General features: G+C 37.2%; 1 protein-coding gene across 4 annotated transcripts in view; it reads left to right on the top strand.

Annotated features, from left to right (window-relative positions):
* ATP11C (ATPase phospholipid transporting 11C) overlaps positions 1–23,806 on the top strand; it is a 209,340-nt gene that overhangs the window by 75,261 nt on the left and 110,273 nt on the right. For 3 of the 4 annotated variants that reach the window (XM_023517692.1, XM_023517694.1, XM_023517691.1), the window contains one exon: positions 23,559–23,678. In XM_023517692.1, coding sequence (XP_023373460.1) covers positions 23,559–23,678 — 120 coding nt within the window. Of the gene's footprint in view, positions 1–9,691; positions 10,075–23,558; positions 23,679–23,806 lie in introns of those variants that run through there. The other variant, XM_023517693.1, reaches the window with a different exon arrangement.

Raw genomic sequence — 23,806 nt, 5'->3', positions numbered from 1 at the left:
CGGGGTTTTGCTCTTAATCAGGCTGTTATTGAACTTTTGAGCTTAAGCAATCCACTTGCTTCTGCCTCCCAGAGTGCTAGGATTATAGGCATGAGCCACTGTACCTGGCCTTCATTTTCTTCTGTTTCTCTCTTCTGTCTGAGACATCATCAGAAAAAACCCTCATTTATACCAACATTCTGATCACAAATACTTAAGTTATCTCTAAGACGTTTCAGACTTTCCCTACAGCTTTTTCTTCTGAACCCTCATCAGAATCACACTTAATACTCCATTTATGGCAATCTAGGCTTTTTTAAATTCGTTCTTCCAAACACATTCAGCCTCTATCCATTACTTAACTCCAAACCTCCTTCCACATTTTCAGTTATTTGTTATAGCAATAACCTACTCTTGATACCAGTTTTATGTCTTAGTTCATATTGTGTTGCTGTAACAGAGTACCATGGGCTAGATAATTTATAAGGATAAGAAATTTATTCCTTAAAATTCAGCAGGCTGGGAAGTCCAAGGTTGAGGGACCTACGACGTCTGTTGAGGACTTTCTTGCTATGTCATCCTGTGTTATAAGGGAAAAGGGGAATAGTGCAGGAGAGGTCAAGAATAAGCAAGCAGAGAGAGCCAAACTTGCTTTTATAACAATTCACTCTTAATTTAAAGTTAGGAACCCATTCCTGTGATAATGACACTAATCCATTCATAAGCGGAGCCCTTATGGCCTAATCACTTCTCAATAGTTCCAGTCTCACCTCTTAATACAAGTCACACTGGCAATTAAATTTCAACATGCATTTTGGAAGGGATATTTAAACCATAAAGCTAGGTAAAGACTAGGAACTATTCATTAAATTTAGCAAGTTAAAGTTGTGGGAATATAGAGCTAGGGAGCAGCTGACAGAGAGAGGGCTGACAGAGAGTGAAGAGGTGACAAGAAAGTATAGTTAGTGAGTGTGTTCTTCTGAGGAAATTGGTCTGTTATTCATCAATTACTTATTGAACTCCTACTATATAGGAATTGCTCTAGATTTTAGTGGTATGACAATGAACAAAATAAACAAAAAAGATCTCTACCCTAAGGGATATCACTTTACATTGGGACTATAGAGGGAAGGGGAAGAAGAAGCTAAGAAGAAGATTTATCAAGGAAATTGTGTGTGTTTTAAAGAACTACTTAAATGCATGTACATAAGTTAAGGAGCCCTGGGGAGGTAGAAAGTAGAGATGAAGTAGTTGATGGTAGAGGAAAGATGGGATTATTGGTGCAAAAGAAGGGAAGATGGAGATAAAAAAAAAAACGTGGGTGGAGGCTTTTTATCAGTCTTGAATGGGAGAAAAGAGGTCTCCTCTTCTCAAAGAGTTGGGAAAGACCTGAAGTGTATACAAAGGGAAGTATATGGGAATACCTCCTAGATGACCCTGATTTTGTAAGGAATGCAGGAGTATGGTCACCCATGTAGAGAGGACTGTGGTATGTGGTAGGGGTTTTGAGACTAATGAAGCTTTATGGTAAGTGGAGAGTGAGATGGATAAGACTAAATGGTAGGTTTGTGGAGTGTCACTGAGGAATTTGTGATGATGTCAGTTTCCACATTAGTGTGGCTTTACCATAACTGTTCTCAGCTTCCTATATGCAGGAATGAAGAAAGAAGTTTCTGAGATTGGTTCTGGAGTTAGGGCTTTGTAGGTAGGTCAGTTATGGCAAAAAGCCAGGAGTTCAAAGCTCCAATGAGCTATGATGATGTTGCTGTACTCCAGTCTGGGAAAATAAAAACAAACAAAACAGCGTAGAGGCCTTGGAGGCCTATTGTAGTGGAAGTTAAAAAGTTAAAAAGATAAGAGTGGGCTATCATTGAGGTATTGGGGATGAACCAGTAGGTGATAACAAATCCTAGCCTTTAATCATAGAGTAGTTGGCAAAGCAGAGTGAAGTAGTTAATTTTTAAAGCAAAGGAATTTTGGGATTTGGCAGTAATCTAGGTTTGTGGATAGAGGAAGTCTGTAGGGATGAAGGAATTTCCAAGTACTTTGGAATAGACAACAAGAGTGTAAGCCAAGTTTCAAAGTCAGTGTCAGTGATGACCAGTGATCTGTGTTTGATAGAGATGATGAGGGATAGTAAAGGTCACTAGAGATAAGGAAGTCCACGAACTACGAAACATGTATGGAGGGGGCTGTCCACATGTGCATTAAAATTTCATCAGCTAATGGCAGGAGATGGGATGGAGAGGCCACCAGTGACCTAAATCAATCAAGGGAAGTGTTCAGGAGGTACATAGATGACGATGATGAGGATGGGTGAAAGCTGATAATCTCCTTATGGTGTGAACCTAAATGAATGAAATCATAAGGTTAAATTATTGGGCTGCATATACAAGTTGGAGGCAAGAGGAACCTCGCCTTCATCCCTGTAGGATATAGTTAAAGGTTCACAGGGGGAAGTATCTCAAAAAGAGAGCCAATTCTTAGGTAACATGGGTAGTCATAAAGCAGGGTTGATGGGGTTTTGTTTGTTTTTATTTTGTTTTTGAGACAGAGTCTCACTCCATCACTCTGATTAGAGTGTCATGGTGCCACTGCTCAGAGCAATTTCAAACTTTTGGGTTCAAGCAATCTTCCTGCCTCAGCCTCCCTGAGTATCTGAGACGACAGGCACTCAACACAACGCCCAGCTAGTTTTTTCTGTTTTAGTAGAGGTGGGTCTCACTTTTGCTCAGGCTGGTCTCGTACTCCTGAGCTCAAGCAGTCTACCCACCTTGGCCTGTCAGAGTGCTAAGATGATAGGCATGAGCCACTGCACCTGGCCATAGAGTAAGGTTTTTGATGTCTAGGATGTAGAGAATTTGATTAATAAGGATGGTGGGTTACATAGGACCTAGTTTAGTCAGTGGGTTGGGAGAAAAGGGGTTGGGTTATGTAGGTGGCATGGAAGAAAGAAACTTTGAGGAGGATGATAAGGATGGGCAGCTGGGTAAGAGTCACTGATAGATGTAATTAACCTTTGGATTCCACTCTTTTTTTTTTCTTTTTTTTTTTTAATAAAGGCATTTTCAGTAAAGCTCTGAGTGTCCCAGGAATACCTAGCAATTGCTTCCACCAACCCCTTCCCTCTGCAGATACTGTATGGGTTTGAGCCTGATTAGAGTTGTGGGTTATGTGCTTCTTGCTCCAAACCCTAACATTTATTCTAACTAATGTGGGTCTGCTTCATGCAAAACATAAGCTATAATATAGTGGTTTAGAAATACTGCAAAAATCCTTATGATATACTTTTTTGTTTTAGTTTAAAATTTTAAATATGTATTCCTAGTAGTAAATAAAGGCATTTCTTCATAGACTTTTATAATCACTATTAGAGCCCAAATACTGCTTTCACTATAGCAACTGGGTAGTTGAGTGTTTACTCACCAATTAATCAAATTATTTATTTAAAAAGGAAAAGGAAAAATGGCAGCAAAAGTAAAGTAAACCTTAGGACTCATATGATAGATTGCGTTCTTATGGTATTGCTAACCTAACTTTACTGAAACATTTATGAAGCCAATTTTGTTTAGCTCTTTAATCCTGATTATCAAATATACTCTAGTCTACCAAACCAAGTCCAGAATCATCACTGAGGTTTATAGTCAGTGACACCAGAAAGTCTTACAATTTAGCTATTTAGGATTTCTTTTGTGTGAAGATTATTTAGGAAGGAAATCCAGCATTCCTCAGTGTGGAAACAAGTAGGGATTAGTAAAATTGGAACCCCTTACCAAATTTTATTCCAGTTTGTTATACTGGGTGTCCATAAAGTTCATGTGTGAAATCACACATGAACTTTATGGACACTCTGTGTAACATACTGATTAACAGGGGTGACCTGGGCTCATGCAAGAGGCACTGTTTCTCAAGGTCAAGAAACGCATGGACCTTTATATAAACTTTTAAATATGAATGTATAAGGCAAACTTACTTTTGAAGAGTCACTTTAAAACCAGACCATCCATAATGAAATTTATGTGATAGCAATTCCTTCTCAACAGTCTGAGCAATCTCTGTAGTGGTCTGCAACTTTCCTTTTGCTGTGGCATTTTCTTAAATTTAACTGTTCCCGAAGCAAAGCCATTCAAATGTATCAAAAAAGAATGAGACAGTATTTGGCAAGCATAAGCATGTTTTAAAAGGGATTTCAAATATTTTTTAAAAGGTTTTAGTTGTAATACTGATGGAAAATTAGAAAAGGAAAGAATTAGCCAGGGTTCTCTTGCCAAGAGCAGTTATTATAGGAAAGCCTACTTTGGGTCTTAAATAGAGGGAATTATGAATTGAGAGTAGCTCCTAAAGGTGAATATAGTATACTTATTAAAGTGTTATCCTTTTTTATTTTAAGCATCAAAGTCTTATTCTGTTCACCAGACTGGAGTGCAGTGACATTATCACAGTTCACTATAGCCTCAAGCTCCTGAACTCCAGCAGTCCTCTAGCTGTAAGTCTCCTCAGTAGCCGAGACTACAGATGTGTGCCACTGTGCTTGGCTAATTTTTTAAAATTGTTTTTTTTGTAGAGATGGGGTCTTGTTATGTTACCCAAGCTGGCCTTGAACTCCTAGCCTCCCAGAGTTTCGGGAGTGAGCCACTGCGCCTGGCCTCTAAAGTGTTGTATTTAAGAGTATTCAATATATAAATTTAATTGAGTACTTCAGTATTTAAAAACTCTAATTAATGTAGTTTATACTTAGTGTGGGTCACGTTGAATTCTTTTTATTTTCTCTACTCACCTGAATATATCATCTATATTCAGACTCCTCTCATTGCTTCTCCCATACATTTATTTTCTCATATTCTCTCAAAACTACCTAACCCCTTTGATAATAAAAATAAATAGCTTTAAACATTTATTATTTTTATTATTATTATTACTATTATTTTGAGACAGAGTTTTATTATGTCACCCTTGGTAGAGTGCTATGGCATCACAGCTCACAGCAACCTCAAATTCTTGGGCTTAAGTGATTCTCTTGCCTCAGCTTCCCAAGTAGCTGGGACTACAGGTATCTGCCACAACGCCCGGTTATTTTTTGGTTACAGTTGTCATTGTTGTTTTAGCAGGCCTGGGCTGGGTTCAAACCCTCTAGCCTAAGTGTATATGGCCAGCACCCTACCCACTGAGCTATGGGTGCCACCTAAACATTTATTGTTAATAAATGCATTAATTAAAAAGTAGAAATATTTATAATGATTTCTCTAATTTTTTTTTTGTTGTTTTGAGACAGAGTCTAACTTTGTCCCCCTCAGTAGCGTGGTGTGGCGTCATAGCTCACAGCAACTTCAAACTTGGGCTTAAGTGATTCTCTTGCCTCGGCCTCGCAAGTAGCTGGGACTAGACATGCCTGCTACAACACCTGGCTATTTTTGTTTTTAGAGACAAGGTCTCACTCTGGCTCAGGGCTGTTTGGAACTCATGAGCTCAGGCAGTTCACCTGCCTCGCCCTCCCAGAGTGCTAGGATTATAGCCGTGAGCCACCCTGCCGGCCATTTCTAATTTTTTTTTAATTTTATTATTATTATTTTAGAGACAGAGTCTCACTCTATCACCCCCAGTAGAGTGCTGTGGCATTACCGCTCACAGCAACCTCCAGCTCTTGGGCTTAAGCAATTCTCTTGCCTCAGCCTCCCGAGTAGCTGGGACTACAGATGCCTGCCACAATGCCCAGCTATTTTTTGTTGCAGTTTGGCTGGGGCTGGGATCAAACTCACCACCCTTGGTATATGGGGCCAGCACCCTACTCACTGAGCCACAGGCGTTGCCCCATTTCTAATTTTTTAAAACCACAGCTCTGGAATAGTTCCTGATTTGTTTTGTCCCACATTGCCTTTGGTCACTAAAATCAAACACTACTTAGTAAGGTGGTATTCTAGCAAGGCTTAAAATTGAGCATCAGCTAACTGGAGGCTATGTGCCCCCAAAGCAGAGAGAGAGAGAGAGAGAGGATCCCTGGACCTGAGGCTTGTCAGCAATGGGGAGAAGGGCTGAGTTCAGCCCCTAGGGTGGTGAGGTATACTGGAGAAACTGAGGAAGAGGAAGACAGGTGTGTCCACTAGGATCTAAGGTTGGTTGGTCATGACTGCTTAACCACTTAACCATCTGAATTTCTTTTCTTTTCTTTTCTCTTTTCTTTTCTTTTCTTTTCTTTTCTTTTCTTTTCTTTTCTTTTCTTTTCTTTTCTTTCTTTTCTTTTTTCTTTTCTTTTCTTTCTTTTCTTTTCTTTCTTTCTTTCTCTCTTTCTTTCTTTCTCTCTCTCTTTCTTTCTTTCTTTTCTTTCTTTTCTTTCTTTTCTTTCTTTCTTTCTCTTTATCACCTTTGGTAGAGTACCGTGGCATCACACAGCTCACAGCAACTTCCAACTCCTGGGCTCAGGCAATTCTCTTGCCTTAGCTTCCCGAGTAGCTGGGACTACAGGCGCCCGCCACAAAGCCCAGCTATTTCTTTTTTTTGTTGTTTTTGTGGTTTGGCTGGGTCAGGTTTAAACCTGCTACTGTCTGTATATGGGGTGATGCCTTACTCACCGAGCCACAGGCGCCACCCTCATCTGACATTCTTTTAGATAAATACCTGCTTATGTTCATTCCACCATTTTAAACATTCCTTCTTTAGGTTACTAATTTGTTAATTTTTGCTTTCACTTTTAAAAAAGTTGAATCTGCATTATCACACATTACATTTTCTTTACTACTTTGTTTTATAAATTTATTTATATTTGAATATATTTAGGGGGTACAAGTTGAATTCTGTTATATATGTATATTGTATAGTGGCAGAGTTTGGGCTTTTGGTGTGCTCATTAGGTAAATTTTCATCCCTCATCCCCTCTTACTCTACCCTCCTGTAAGTCTCCAGTGGCCATTGTACCACTCTGTGTCTTTGTGTAGCCATAGTTTAGCTACCACCTGTAAATGAGAACATGAGGAATTTTTCTGTTCCTAAGTTACTTCACTTAAGATGATGGTGACATTGCTGTGCAATCTCCAGGCAGCTCCCTATGGTAATTCCAAGACAAGATTCTAAAAGCTCCTCTCAGAGAGTAGAGCCTTGGATGGGTAGAAGCTTGGAGGCTTCTGTTTCCCAACCCCCAAGAGTTTCTCCATGCTGTTAGCCAGTCCCTGGTGGGAATCCTCTCTTTACCTCTTTTTGGTGCTTCCTGTTATTCCCCTGGTGAATCCTGGAATTTTCTCCTAGATGATCTGTTAAAAATGTGAGAATCTGCTCACTATTCTGGGTACTCTACATGGAAGATGCACATGACTACCTGCGTCTAGTTGGCCATCTTGTTTCTATCTATCTTGGTAAATCTGTAAAATATCATGTGTCCAAGGGAACCTTTCTCATTCAATTCCCACATTTTATGAATGGGAAAACTGAGACTGAGAGAGGGGGAACTGAGATTCACAGTTGGTTTTCTGGTGAAATGAGTTTCCTAATTTAGCATGGAAATGATGCTTATTGCTGTGCCTAGCTCATTCCATATTTTAAAAACATTTCAATAAAGCAAGATGGGCCTTTGGTTTAGAGGGAATCTTACATATGCCCCTACACATACAGATTATTTGATTTGATTTGGAAAGAATGGTAGAAGAAGGTAAATGCCCAAGGCCAGATATTTCTAGTTCTAAACCTGTGGCCCTCTCTTTGTCTAGACTAGCCAGTTGCTGCTCTGGCCATATTTTCCCCTTTAAATAGGGTGCTACCACAGCAGGATGGGAGATTCTATCTTACTGCCTACCTATATATGTGCTTTCCTCTTACTCCCAGCTTTGAGTTTTCCCTGAATTGCAGGTGTTGCTGAGCCACATGATATAGCATAGTTGTGTGAATTTGTTTACGCATGCTGTTTATTTCTGCTTCCAGCCTAGTGTCTACCCAGAGCCACCCTCAACTCTGCTGCTTCACACATTGAACCCTAAACTGAGTCATTTGTCATAACCTTTTAAATTTGGTTTTCTAAGTATTTCAAGTGTTTCATGGAGTCCTGAGGAAAGACACTGTTTATAATTGGTGTTTGTTCATATACTAATTAAGAAGTGTTATCTAGTCACTGTGGCATAGTTTATAGAACTATTTGTGATCATTTTGATTTTGTATGCTTGTTCACTTTCTGCTTTTATTTCACAAAGATTGCATTTCACTTTTTATTCTGGTTAGAAATATGTCCATGTTGATTTAATTTGTACCCATTCAGTTTCAAGTGTAATAATTCTGTAAATGTATTTTAATTATTTATGTTAGGATTACATTTTTTACATGAATATTATTTTTTTATGTGTATCAGAGGCAACTGGTTATTGGAAGCATAGGAATTTATTATTTTATGTTGCTTTCTAAGTTAAGATTAGCATCATTATCCCCATTTAGATTGATGGGGAAACCGAGACATCATGTGCTTAAGTAACTTGCCCCAGCTCACATAGCTAGTAAGTGGCAGATTTGAATGTAGACAGAATTCCCACACTTAGCCAGTATGCTCTTCTTCTTCACCATCCCTTGTATGGCCACTTTGAAACAACCTGGCACTTGCCATACTTTTTGAAAGAAGGTCATGAAAATCACAAATGTCAGTGTACCTCTGATTTTTGAGCATAAAAAGTAGGGTTAAAGATGGAGACTCTAGCCTTGATCAAACTGTATTCTCAAAACATAGCTTGATGATCCTTAGTGATCTCAAATGGTTCTAAATGACACTGATTTGTTGGCTGGGCTGGTTTAGTTGAATGAGTGAGCCATATCTGTAATTCTTCCATCCCTCATCCATTCGTCCTTCCATCTATCTATCTACAGAATTCTTAATCTGCTCATAAGATACACTTTGATGTTGGTTTATCTTCACTCAGGAAACAAATCCCAATCCCATGCTAAGAAAATAAGACACAGAGCTTTAAGAACCAGTGGCTGATCACCTTGAGGGGAAACCAGTCCATAAGGGTTTGCCAGTTTTATGTATCTACAGCTCTCTATATGTTACAGAGACTCTTAATCAAGCTGATGAATTTGGCATTAGTTGAACTTTCAGTTTACTTTCAAGGAGGCTCATGCAGACAATTCCCGTCCAAGAGAACAGCACTTGTAAATAAACTGAGATACTTGTAGAGAAAATGAGGTGGGAGACCAATATAGTAAGAGCAGAACATTCTGGCTGAGAACTACTAGTGGAAAATTCATGTTAGAGTAGATCTGAAACCAACCACGGTATATGACTGAAAATGAAGTTTTCATGCCACCGTATGCAAACGCTACCTTTGGAGCACAAAACATGTGAAATAGATGACTGATTTTAAAACTAATTTGATTAAGTTCTGGATTAGAAGAAGCCAAAATTATTCAAGGCTCAGACATAACAAATCTGAACATTTTAGACTAACTCTGCCTGGTCCCAGTCTCTGCATTTCAGCAACCCTTATTTCTTTCTTCCTCTGTGTTTACTTGGCAGTGTGCTGAAAATATATTTATGTACTTCCTTCACTTAGGTCCTACTTGTATTTTCTGTCAACCCCATGAGGCTGTAAACTTGTCTTTTGCAGGAACTGGTACAACTCTAGCTCAGAGGGCACTGCAGTCCAAAGTAGCAACATGATTGGCTTTACCCCAGCCTTTTCCTATTTGCTGATTGATGACCTTCCCCAACAACAAAATGTGAAAGAAAGAAGGGGAGAGTTACTTGGTTGTAGAGTGTTGAGGGAGGGAGTTGGTAGTCTTGGAGGGCATGTAGAGAGTTTCGAATTTAAAACCTGTTCATGCACTCTGGGCAAGCATGGTGAGAGAAGTGAGGCCCCAGAAAGCCATGGATTCATCATCTTCGAGTTATATATAACCTGATATTGTCATAGTTGCAGAAACATAGTTAGCAAGGGGAACTAAGGAAAAAGAACAAACTTCCGTTAGGGAAATCGAATCATCACTTTTCTTGAAAAAGTCTTCTTACTAGGTTCTGTTTTTTTTTTTTTCTCAGCTCTGGGGCAAGATGGAGTGTGTATCTGTATGTAATGTTTTTAAAACTCCATTGTTCATTGCCTTTATTACTATCACAGGATGCCAGAAAATTTGGTGAGTAGCAGTTTTTGTGATTGAAATATACCTCTTGTATGTTTGAGTTGTTTTTCTACACAAGATTCACTATAATCTTGTCATAGGGATAACAAAAACTGAAGGAAAAAAAACTCATTTGCTTGTTTTTTTGAATATCAGTGAAATTAGGGATTTTTCTTACAGCTCTGCAGCTCTTGGATGTTGAATTTTAATATTTTCATTTGGGATTTAATTTGAAGAAATAGCTTTCTTTTCTAACCCATTATACCAACAACTATTTCAACCTGCAGAAACAATTCCTTGATCTTAGTAGGGTTTAGAAACACTTCTTTACTAGCATTTGCATTTATAAACAATTAGTATAGATGAAAACTACAAAAAACAAACAAGTCTTATTTTCCACTTGCAGTGTGATATTTAGATTTTGAGTTGATTGCCCAATAGTGTTCTGGAAACTATGATCCAGGAAATAGTGGTGTTAATTACATGCTACTGTTTGCTCATTTATCAGTAAACCTTTTGTGCAAGCTTTGTTATACTAATTGTTACGTTAAGTATGTGTATAAATAAATATCTGTTAATCGTTAAGGTGTTACTCTTTAAGGTTAATTTTTAGGTTCTAAAAAGCACAGAGATAGTATTTTGTACAAATGTCTTTTGATAGCTTTGTCAGGGTTTTTTTGTGTCGGACTTTCTATAGGTTAGTGATATTTTTCTCTGCTCTGCTTGCAGAAAATTTAATGCTATGAAAAATACCCTGCCCCAGTTTATGATTATTAAATGAGGTAAACTTAAAAAGAGAATGGCACATGGCTGGCTGATTTGAATTGTGTTTGCCTTGTCCCAGCCTCTGTTCCATGGTACATACTCACTCCAGATGATAGATCCTCCTGAAACCTTTTATAATTTGTTATTGCATTTTATGGTAGTTTATGTTCATGTAAAATTTCCTGTAAGTCAAATATGTTGAATCTAATATTCTTCACAGAAACAGTACTGTGTTGGAGACTAAATTTCTAGCCTAAAGTCTGACTCTTTTTATAAATAAATAGAAGTAATCATTGCCACCATTTTATTTTATTTTATTTTATTATTTTTTTTGAGACGGAGCCTCAAGCTATCCCCCTGGGTAGAGTGCCATGGCATCACGCTCACAGCAACCTCCAACTCCTGGGCTCAAGCGAGTCTCCTGCCTCAGCCTCCCAAGTAGCTGGGACTACAGGCGCCCACCACAACGCCTGGCCATTTTTTTTGGTTGCAGCCATCATTGTTGTTTGGCGGGCCTGGGCTGGGGATTCGAACCCGCCACCTTAGGTGTATGTGGCTGGCGGCTTAGCCACTTGAGCCACAGGCGCTGAGCCATTGCCACCATTTTAAATCAACTATTTAGTCAACTAGAAATGATAAGTCTGAATACTGTTCAGGATAAAAATTATCTGAATTATATATAAATCAATTAACAAGACATCACAATAACTAGTCGCATTAAGTTATGTTTAATGAACAAAAGTACGAGGAGGCTATACAGAGTTCTTATTGTCACAATCACTGCCTTACTTTTTTTTTTTTTTTTTTTACCAAAAATGATTAGGAACTTTGTAAAAAAAAGCACTTTTTGCAAAATCAAGGAATTCACAAAGGATTTCTTTGGGTAAACATTGGTAGGTGTATTTGAGAAGACTTCAGCGGGAGACTTGGAGTTACACCTTTTTGAGAAACTACAGTGAGATTTTCTTCATTTGCTTTTGCTCATTCCCTGTAGCAGACATAGATTTTGGAGAATATGTTATTGGTCTCTCTTCATTTAAGTTTTCATTAGGAAAGGCTTGGTGAGATACTGATGGTTGGCAAGATATGAAGGATGATATTAAGTAGGTAAAGAGGGAAGAGTATTCTATGCTGAGGGAATCAGTGGAATAGAAAAGAATGGAGCCTGGGACTCACCTGGAATGGTAAACTAGGCCGAGGGGCTATATAACAGAGGGGAAAAAAAGGAGGAGAGGCTTAGGGCAAGATGAAGTTGAACAACTGGGAGGATGAGTCCAGACTATGTGTAAGACCTTGCAGATCAGAGTAAGGATTTTAATTTTCAGTTTTAAGATTAGTGAGCAACCATTAAAGGAGAGGCTGGAGGAACAGTATCATCAGGTTTGCGTTCTACAGCGTGGTTGTGTTCCTTGCTGGCTTAGGTCTCAGAGTGATATGAGCCATCATTCTTCACTGTTGGTTGAATGATGTGAGCATTTGAAGATTGCCTGGTCATCCCCCCCTTCCCATATACTCTAAGCTTCATAGCTCACTACAGCCCCAAACTCCTGGGCACAAGCAAAACAATCCTCTTGCCTCAGCACCCCCATTAACCTAGGATTACAGGTATGTACCACTGTACATAAATTAAATTTTAATGTTTTTTAGAGATAACCTTATGTTACTCAGGCTGAACTCCTGGCCTCAAGCAGTCTTTTCCATCTCATCCTCCAAAGTGTTGGGATTGTAGGAGTGAGCCGTCAAACCTATCTCGCTTCATTCTTTCTTATGCTGAATAATATTCCATCGGATGGATGTATCATATTTTGCTTATTTATCAGTTGATGAAAATTTGGATTGCTTCCCACTACTATGAACATTCATGCATAAGTCTTTTTTTGAACACCTGTTTTCACTTGTTTTGGGTTTTTACTTTGGAGTGGAATTTCTCTGTCACATAATTAATTCTATGTTTAACTCTTCAATGAACCACCAAAGAGTGTTCCATATAAAGTAAACCATTTTACATCCCCTTCAGCAATATGTGAGGGTTCTAATTTTTCCACATCCTCACCAACACTTACTATTTTTCTAGAAGGCTGTTACCTTTAAGATACACAAGTGAACCTTCCTTTATTTGCAGTCAGTACTTCTTTTTTTTTTTTTTTTTGAGACAGTTGCCCTCAGTAGAGTGCTGTGGCATCACAGCTCACAGCACCATCAAACTCTTGGGCTTAAGTGATTCTCTAGCCTCAGCCTCCCATGTAGCTAGGACTATAGGCGCCTGCCACAACGCCTGGCTATTTTTTTTTCTTGTTGTTGCAGTTGTCAGTGTTGTTTAAGTCAGCCCCAGGCCAGTTCAAACCCACCAGCCTCGGTGTATGTGGCCAGCGCCCTACCCATTGAGTATGGGCACTGCCAATATTTCATTTTTTGATTCCTTATCACATTGTTACTAAATGGTATGAAAAATTATAGTGAAGTTCACTGGACTGAATTGGATTATAAATTCATAAAATCTTAGTCAAACAGCATTCCAGTACATTGCTTTCTAAGACAGGCCTGTGACTATTAGGACAACTCCCACTTATCTTACCAGTTTTGGGATTGAAGATGAGGTGTAAAGGACTAATCTCACATCCAAAAGAAGTTGCTTCCCTCTAGAAATATATGTGTTGACTAATGCCTTTAGACTCCTCTATTGGAGCACTTGCACTGAGAATTATGAGAAAGCCCCATGCAGTCTTATAGCAGAATGTTCTCATCATAGGCAATTTTATTTTGGTTTGATGCGTTTGTATTTCTGCCTTTCTCCTTTCCGTATTCCTTTATTCCCTACATTTGTTTTTAAGTGTAGCTGTACCTACCACACAGGGCTGTTAGTAAATAACTGGAAACCAGTCTAGAATATCAACAGGACATCTTGGAATACTCAAGTAAATTGACTGACTGTAAAATCGTTTTAAAACTGCCTGCCCATGTATAGTCTGTCAGTGCACCATCAATTGCTATTATTATTAATAACACTAAAAAATGCAAATGTATTTTAATTTTCAGCCTTTGAGGTCCAGCTGTATTCTATTGGGTTCTACCATTTTTCTACCCTTAACTAATGTTGTAATTCTTTACTATTTGTCATTATTTAGAAAGAAACTCATATCTGAGTTTACAAGGTAGAGGAAGAAAGGACTTAAAAATATATTAACACATTTGCATACACATGCTTTCTATAATAATGTGGAGTGGAGTGAAATGCATTGCAATCAGGAAAACTGAGTCTTTACAAACATTTAATTTGTGAGTACTGGTCATGACTAATCTTGAATTCCACTGAGCAACAGTCATGTAATGAAGAGACCTAAAACCACTGTGCTGTCTCATGATTTAGCTGAAAGCATTTTTTTCCTGTTTAAAGTTTGCTAGGTATTTTTAATGTTGGCTGTAAAATCTTGTAATTATATTAGATACCTCCTGTATGTGTTTTAGAAATACCACATTGCTATCATCAACCATATACTTGAATAGAACCTCAAACTAATGTTTGTCTTATTTGGTAAAAAAATGTTTTGTGGAAAATTGTTTGGCTTGGGGGCTGTTTCGTCTTCAGTGTGAGTGGTTTTTGAGAAGTCACATTTTGAATGTATTCATTCACTCTAATAAAAATGCTTTCACGTGGTTTTCATGTGCGTGTTTCCATTTTACAACAAAATCCCTGTGCACAAGTAAAATTTGTAGTTATAAGTGGTTCATTATTTTTAAAAATTGCCCTTATGGCAATTAATCCTAACCTGCTTTAATTTGCAATTGTTTGTACCTTGGGTACAGGAACATGGATTTTATTCTATTTTATCAGAGGGCTAAACTGTTTCCCTAGGGTAACAGGTACATTTGAGAAAAATAAATTGTCACTGTGGTGCTTTAAACAGGCATCTTTAAAGGTTGAAAGAGCCAATATACTTTTTAGTGTACCAAAATTAGTGCCCCAAAGGAATTTAGTCAGCTTGTACTTAAATATTAAAAAAGGCATTAGCACATGAGCCTTTACCTGGTCTTTGTGACTTTTTATATTTCATTTTTTTCTTCCATCTTTTCTGCTTTAATGTCTCTACATAATTTTCATCCCCAATACATTATTTTCTCATGTGTATTTGTTTGTAAATTATTCTTTATCATAACCAAACAATAAATTTTTCCCTTACCCTTGAATAGTTAGTTGTTGTTGTTTTGTTTTAGAGGACAAGGCTGAAATAGGTGGCAAATGATGGAATATCCAAAGCCACATTTCAAGTTTTATTGTTAGAAGACCTGGGCCCATCCCCCTGCATCACCTTAGGTTATTTAGTCAAGCCCTCTCTAGGTTACATAGGAAGAAACCAATGCCAGGACGTTCTAAGACACATACAGACCAATTGTAGTCTTAGAAAGTGGTTTAGAATCAAGACCTCTTGGATTCTTAAATAACCTTTAGAAGCAAAAGCAGTCACCTGGAATCATGGTCAAATAAAAAATTTTATTTATTTTTGGCATACAGAGATACAAATTCTCACAGCTGTGTAATACTTATGTCACTTTGTACCCTTGAATACTTTGTCAATGTAGCTGATTTTCTCTACCAATAGACCCTAGCATACTTGTAGCCTTAGATGTACAGATAAGTTTGATGAGGCACGAAATATATTAGAGTAGCATTGTCCAAACTATGTTGATCAGAATGTGATGCCACTGGATTTTCCTTGGCAGGAGTGGTGGAGGAGAATTCTGTGGTCAAGTATTTTTAGGAAATGCTGACTTAAAGAAAGTTAAAGATGTTTACTCAAGACTTTTTAGTGCTTTTAATATGAGTATGCATTGCAAATAGCCAGGAGATGGGTTACAGTGGTCAGCTTCCCCCTTTACTACAGAACCTCATTATTAACTTGTTTCATGTAAATGCAGTTTAGGAAATGCAGCATTCTGATACTTTTGCTAGTTCATCTTACTGTGGAATTCCTAGTTGGCAGTACTGGAAGGTACATTAAAATTTAACAATCCAAACAATTTTTATTTATACACAAGACATTACTGAATATTTATTGTGTTCTTTCTATGCGTCTATATACAAAACGTTATTCATTATACTTCAGATGTCTTGCTAACTTCTACGGTCTGTTTAACAGACTAAATATGTGTTTAAGCATGTTTTAGGAATAATTACAATCAATGCCTTTGTTACATGTATAGCAGTCCCAGTCTTTATAGGGTGTGGCAGCTTCAAATCCAAAGCTTTGGTTGAAGGAAGAGGAGATTTAGAAAGGATGTCAGTAATTCTGGTAAAGTTCCCAAGTGACCATGTGCACTGCCACAGAGGGAGAAGTAAATTCCTAACTTTATTGCCAGGATGTCAGATCAACAGTTCCAAAGGACTAATGACATATGTTACAGACAACAGCCTCTAGGGACTCAGTTGCTGTCAAGCATGCCACCTGGCAGTCTCCCTGGCCAACTCTAGTCTTCTTCGTGAATACTAATGAACAGTGTTTTCAAAACCAAGCACTCTCTGTCAGTAGACCATATTCACCTGCCCTTTTGGGCAGAGGTGGCATTAGAATTGCCTATACCTCTTCTATAGAGTCAGAAATCTGCCTGCTCTAAATAAAGCATTTAGACCTGGATTATACTGAGGACATTGTCTAGTTCTGTGCTGCTCAAGTTGCTGGAGTTTTAGAATGTCTATAGTCAGTTAACATCTGCAAACTTCATCCTTCATTCACTTGAAAAATAAAAATTTAGAGTCATTTAAAGTATTTTTGCATGTTTTTGTTAACACTACTGTAAGTAGTCTTTTAGGTTACATGACCTTATTTTAAAGATAAGAAAATTGAGGTGCAACTGAGGTATCTCCGCCCAAGTCTCATATTGAAGAAAACACAGGTATAAATACTTTCCAGGGTCGTATCCTTCTTACCTCTCCTGTCCCCTCCCAGCCATCCTCTGAAAGCTTTCATCTATGGGAAGGATGCTTTTTTAAGAACAGACTTTTCTTTAAGACATTATAAATTGAGCAGAGAAATTGTGTTGTCATGATTGAATTGAAGGCTGGCAATGCTTCACCTGTGAAGTGTCTGGCTACCTTTTGTGAGTCAGAACTCAGAGGTTCCTCCCTCCGCCTCACTGCTTTCATTGCTTATTTAACTAAGCCATGCTTCACAATTGAAACTTGCTTTGCACTTGACTATTTTGTTGAGCATGTTAAAAAATAAACAGATGTAGCCTGGATGTGCTGTTTAAGCTAATTACATTTACAACTTGGGCATTTTTTTTCCTAGCCAATTTGTTTTCTGTTTGATAAAACAATTTACCTGGAAAATGTGTTCATTAGTTTTTCTAGACATGCTGCAGTTTAAACTTGAAGTGGCAGACCTTTCTAAGAAAGATATCACTTTTATAATAATGGCACTATCACTGAAACAGGAAACAAAACCCTGTTTAAGACTTCAGGCACCTCTTTTACAATGTTTTTTTTTTTTTTCTCCATCCAGAGTTTCTTATCTCTTCTTATACTATAATAAAAATTTTTCTCTGGCGATCTGGAAAGTAATTTTTGGATGAGAATTTATCTCATCTAGATAATGACATTGGTGAAGGCATTCTTCTCCTCCCCCAATACCCAGTGACTCTTATCCTTTGGATTGTTAGATATTACTGTTTACCTTGAGATGTCTAAATAGCAAAGTATTCCAGCCCTTTGGAATCTTTCCACAGAATCCATCTACTTAGCTTTTACATATTTGTACACATTTTTGAAGCTTCATTGTACAGTATTACAGTCGATCTCTCATAGTAGGGAAAGTCAGTGTATCATAGTGAAGACCTAGGTTATATCTCTTCTTCTTAAACTATTACGTGCCTACAGCTAAAAATTCAACTGAAGTTCTGTGTTTAACCCCACTTCTTATCATAGCCCATTTTTTTTGTAGGCAGGAATTAGAAAAGAACTCCCCAAGATGAAGAGAAAATACCATGTGGTGTAAGCTACTGATATTTTAAAATGATAATACTTATACAAAAGTTACAAAGGCAATTCAGGTCTTTGGAGAATAGTAACAAAAAAATGTGAAATGATACAATAATGGAGGCCAGGCCACCAGAGTGCTGCTTCAAACTTTTAAAGGAATACACTGAGTCTTCTAATGCTTCCTTTGCCACCTCCCATGGAAGTACATGAACCAGGCAAGCCACAGTTGGCTCTCTTCCCAAGTTCTGGGAAACTTTACAAGCACCACGGGGGTTTGTATAAGTTGCTTGATAATCTGCAGCATTCTCTGCGATTTAGCTGCCATTGTGTTAGCAAATTTCTGCATGTCAGTATGCAGATGGTCCCATCTTTCCCTCCAGCCTCTGAGGTTTGTGGTCTGTATTTTATTCTATTCTCTTTTTGTCCAGCTTGGGCTTTGAGAATGTGGGGCCTTCTTTATTCTTGGCTTTTTATTTGTATGTGTATTTTTATCCATTTGCTGAAGGCAATTGTAAATGCTTAGCTAGATTGTCAGCTTCACTGCTCCTACCTTTAGCAATACCTCCCTGTTTAGAATTTTAAATTTTGTTAAGCATTTGTAATGAGAGGTGTGTGTAGGTATGTGTAGTGAAAGTGAAAAGTAACTTCTGAAGCCTTGTAGACTTGCTAGTTAAATTTATGTGCGTATTATCAGGCTGTGGGTTAGGAAAGATTCTGTTAACTAGGAAAGAGTTACTGAGCCTCTGTAGGAACTTTGAGAGTCTTAAATTATTTTCTATTAATATAAATGGAAGAACCTCTGAATCATTAAAAAGTTCCTGTTAGAATGTTGAATCACAAAATGCCTACCACATTTTTGATCCTTCAACTCTCTGTTAGCCATCCTGTAAGAAAACTGCATTTCATTTTTTAGAGACAGTTTCAATAGCCTGAGGTTCTTGGGATAAAGACATAGTGGTGAAGGGGCATCAGACTGGGAACCCTTCGGATTGTTCCTGGTAATATTAAATGGCTCAGTGGATCATGTTGAGATAATGAAAGTCCATCTCTGAACTTCCAAACTTTCACTGAAGTATTGTGCTTGCTAATTTCGATGTTTGTTTATGTGAGGCTTAATAATCCATTCCTGTAGCACTTTTAATTCAATTAAATGTACTATCTTTTGATAATGCCTAATTAAAGACAGAATAGGTAGGTCTAGAGATGAATTTTGTATATTCACTTGTCTTTTGGTCAGGTGTTTGAGAATTTTAGTTAAAATGACCGTAATTAAGCTTTAAAGGGAAAAGAACATGAAATCTGTATCAGTCTTGCTGCACTTCCACTGGAAAAGAGGGAGAAACAACTTGATCACTTAAGAAGTTGCAGTAAAAGCAAAATCTAAAACATGCAATTTTAAGGATCATTTTAGAGTTATACTGTGAATTACACAAGATTATTCATCTTGGCTTGTTATAATGGAGTGGGCTTGGAAACCTCAGCAATTTGACCACTGAATACATGATTTTAACCAAGAAGCTTAATATACTGGAAATGTTCCCTGGCACTTTGTAATGCTCTCTTCCCTGCTGACCCTTCACCCCCATCCCTAGTGTGGAAATGCTGACTTTAGGGAGCATTTTAACAGAGTGTAAAATGTTGATGAAGGGCTCATTTTTTCAATGTTGAGTTTGTTTGGCCTTCTAAAGACATGATGCTGTTGAAAAATAGTAGTGGTTCAGAGAAGAAAATAGCTTCGGTTTGGGATGTGGAGAACAGTTTTAAGCAATTGCCAAATCTTCAGATTTTAATTAGGATTTTGGGGGGTGGTGGTCATTTTTGAGCAGATTCTTCCATTTGCTATAGAAATTCACAAAGAGCAGTTCTGTGACCAATAAAAATAATGCTATAATTGCCAGGTATTATATCATTGAAGACTATTTGCTGATAACCCAAGTAGCTTTGTATTAATAGCAGGGCCTGCAATTTTTATTATCAATGCTCTAAGTGATGAGACATTACCTACATGTAAAATGAAATATTGAAAGAGAATCTTATTTTGTGAGCAGCTTAAAATGGTTGGAGGGGACACTATTGAGGGTTGTTTGTATTTTTATCTATTGAAAAGTAAATTGTTTAAATTATTTTAATTACTTAAAAAGTACAAGATTTTTTTAAAAAAATGTTAATAGATTTAGGAGGTACAAATGAAATTTCTTTACATGTATATATTGTATAGTAGTAGAGTCTAGCTCTTGATGTACTCATCAGCAGAGTAGTGTTCATTGTATCCCATAGGTAATTTTTCATCTCTTACCCAAACCCCTCCTCCCAAAAGTGCAGGATTATGGCCGGTTCGCTCAAAACTTGTGAGATGATTAAAAGTGAGAGTCTGGGGAAGTAATTCTCAGCCCTGGTTGCAAATTAGAATTGCCACCTGGAGAATTTCCAGAAATATTAAATATTAAATGAAAGACTCAGGCATGAAGTATTGGGTTTAAAGCTGATGTGTGGCCAGGATTAAGAATCACACATCTATGGCTAAGTGATAAATTTAAGTCTTCCAACACCTGGAAAGGATAGAGTGTTAGTCTGTGTTTCAGCTCTTGTGCCAGTTTTAAATAGTAATGGTTTTGTATTGAGGTCTCTATTTTCCCTCTGTTCTTATGTAGTCACTGGTCTGCAGGCAATCAAAAAACAAATTATGCTTCCAGCAGCCTTTTTTTTTTTTTATGACTAGGGGAGACAGATTTTAAGATGATATCATTAAATAAGAATACCATTTTACTCTGTTAAATTTTTATTGAGAGTGTATTTTGGGGTATAAATTACTTGATTTTTAAAAAACTATTCATTTTATACTATGGAGGTGTAAGTCAGGAGTACAAAGAACGATTTTTATCTTGAGGAAATTTAAATTGATTTCTCTATTCTTGTATTCTAAATATGCTTTTTAATATTTGCCATTCTTTAGGTATAGTGTATAATGTGTCATTAAAGTAGAGTTGGTGCCAACATTTCACATTAAAAAGATGCTATTGTTAGGGACATTTGGATGGGAGGCAGTTTGGTACAGGATGGACTCCTAATGAGTTAATATTCATTACAATGTAGCAGGAATCTTACTCCCTCTCAAGACTACATTGTGTGCCATCCAAATGGGAATTTTTAAAAAGGATTTGTACATAGAGTTTCTCTGTTTTGACAAAGGCACCCACAATTATTCAAAATCACAGTAACTAACACCACTGTTTTAGCACTGTATATTGGCAGCAAGTGGGAAATTACAGTAAATTTGCATGTGAGTTCAGCATTGCTATTTTTATGTAAACCAAAAAATATTATACAGTTGAAGGAAATTCCAGCAGAGATTGCAGATTCATCAAATTTTATGGGGAAACAGGCATGGAAAAGTCATCTGCTTCATACCAAACCACCCCTAGTCCTCAACACCTCTAGACCCAATCCTGCTTGGGCCAGGGGGACGTTTTGAAAAATTCTCTGGACATTCTGCAGCTTCTGTCAGGCCATTGTTTCATCATCTCATAATAATCACTGCCTAGATCTACACACACACACACACACACACACACACACACCAACCCTACATAGTAATTTCAGTCCATTTTCTCCAATTAAATGGAGATAGAGGTCACTTAGGTCTTATTCAGAAAAGATCAGGGAGATAATATATGGGGAAAGCTCTTAGTAAAACTGTTAATGCCACTCAAATGTAGGGAATTCATATAAATATGTGTGTAAAAATTGCATTGTGCTTTTTTCTTCCTTTTATTTTCTTGCACAGAAAAATGTTAAAAGATAGTTCAGAATTGTTCACATTTGTATTAAGTTAATCAGTGGCCACTATAATTGGGGGAATTTTGTGTTGGCAGTACTGGACACAACCTGCTTCATTGACCCTCTACCTCCTTGCCTCTCCCCCCTTTCTGCTTCATGTCATGACTTGAGAGCTTGCTTCCTTATTTAAGCTACCTCTGGTGTGTGTGGAAAACTAAACAACCATATGAATATTAAATTAAAGGTTGTAAATTGCACTGTATACATGGACTTGACATTTTCTGTAATTCAAACTGGTACATTATAAGGGTTAGGTTGGCTGTGGAGACTACAGAAAAGTCTTAACCTACAATAGAAGGCAGGGGTAGCATTGAAACTAAATAAACTATACATCCGGCAAGTGTGTTCACTTTTAGTTTAAGTTTTGTGAAATGGCTAGTAATGGAAAATTTAGTGCTCTTATCAGTAAGCTGTATCGGACCCTGTATATTACGGTTGCAAACAGAGAAGTCCCTAAATCAAAGCTACCATCTGGTCACGGTATTGTTTACTTGTTTCCAGGAACTATTCGAAAATTTACTTGTAAATCAATTACTCTTAGCCTGCAGAGAACCTTAAATAGTTGTTCTAATGCCTTGTCTTTGGGCAGTTAGGAAAATAGCTAAGCTACCTATCATGTTTACTTACTTTTCTCAGATCTCCAAGATCCCACAAATTCCCTTAGCTTATGTCAGGGTAGCTTTCCAAAAGTTACCCTTTATATACAGTATACAGCCTGAATCTCTCTCTACTACTTAAATGTATTCCAGTTACTTTGAATGATTCACTATATTTCATAAACTTAAATGAGAAGGGAAAGGCAAAGAGGTTTTATCTGTACATTGGGGTGATTTTTATTTTTTAAACTAAGGAATAATTTTCCATATGATCTGCATAAGGTACACAAAATCAGACTGGAACACACTCAAACACAGTATACATTTGGAACATTGCAAGCTGTAAGTTAAATGATTATTTTGAGGGTGGGGATTTATATCTTTGACCTTTAATAGATCATTGAAAGAAAAAATCTTTTGGCTACATATTTTAAAATATTTTAGATTAGAGAATTACCATTTTGAAAAATAATGGAAATACATAAATGAACATTGGTTTCTATCATAATTCCTTTGACTTAAATATTTGGTAGTCTCAGATATGGCAATAAAGTACCATCAAAGACACTACCACAAATTTATATAAGAAAGTATGTTGTCCTGATTTAAGAGAAGAAAACAGAGTAAAGCCTCAGTAAAATTAAAGGGTGATATGGAACTTTTAGATTCAGCAAATCTACTTTAAAAAAAGGGACATTAGAAATATATTTATAAAATAAGACTATACAACAGTAGGCTCTGAGAGATTGTAAAAGAAATTCATTTCCAGTAAAGCCAAAGAATTACAGTTTCTTTGTAGAAATAATCAATCTTTCCATTAATAGAGGCAGCCATTCTATTTGTTACCCATATACTTATAAGTAATTTTTTTTGAATTTAGAAGTAATTTGCATTATGCTTTCTACTGTCTGGTAAGGTAATTGTCAAGGTATATTCAGTAGTTGTACAATAAATTAAATATTCCCAGTCTGACCTTTTCTAAGTTAGTTTGTTGCTGTGAAGGTGATGGTTGAGGTTCATTTGGGCTGTGGATGAAAGAAAAATGATTGACAGTAAAAATATTGTTCCTCTAGGATACTTACTTTAATCATTTTAGAATTGCACTTTTGGCCTCAGAACAGTTGGTCCAAGCAACACTTTTCCTAATCTTTACTAAGTCAGCAAGTAACAGCTTAATGGATTTTGAATTTCTTAACAAGGTTTTCTACTCTCCCTACTACTTTCTTCCCAGATTATAGCCAAACATGCTTAGGCAAGAATTATGAGCTTGGTAGAAGGATGGGGAAATGTAATGAAAGACTAACTTTTTTCCTCTTTCTCTTGGTCAGTGTGCTGGAGAAGAGAAACGAGTTGGTACACGTACAGTGTTTGTTGGCAATCATCCAGTTTCAGAAACAGAACCTTACATTGCACAGAGATTTTGTGATAATAGAATAGTCTCATCTAAGGTAAGTTTAAAAAAAGAAAACTCAATATATGCTCATATAGTGAGCTTGTTTTTATTTATGCTTCTGAGGATGCTAGTGCATTTATATACATACATAACACATTCATGGTTGTGTACTTATACAGATCA

Source organism: Otolemur garnettii, unplaced genomic scaffold, assembly GCF_000181295.1.
Source record: "Otolemur garnettii isolate 467f Iridium unplaced genomic scaffold, OtoGar3 scaffold00117, whole genome shotgun sequence".
Taxonomy (NCBI): Eukaryota; Metazoa; Chordata; class Mammalia; order Primates; family Galagidae; genus Otolemur; species Otolemur garnettii.
This window is presented reverse-complemented; position numbering and strand designations above follow the sequence as displayed.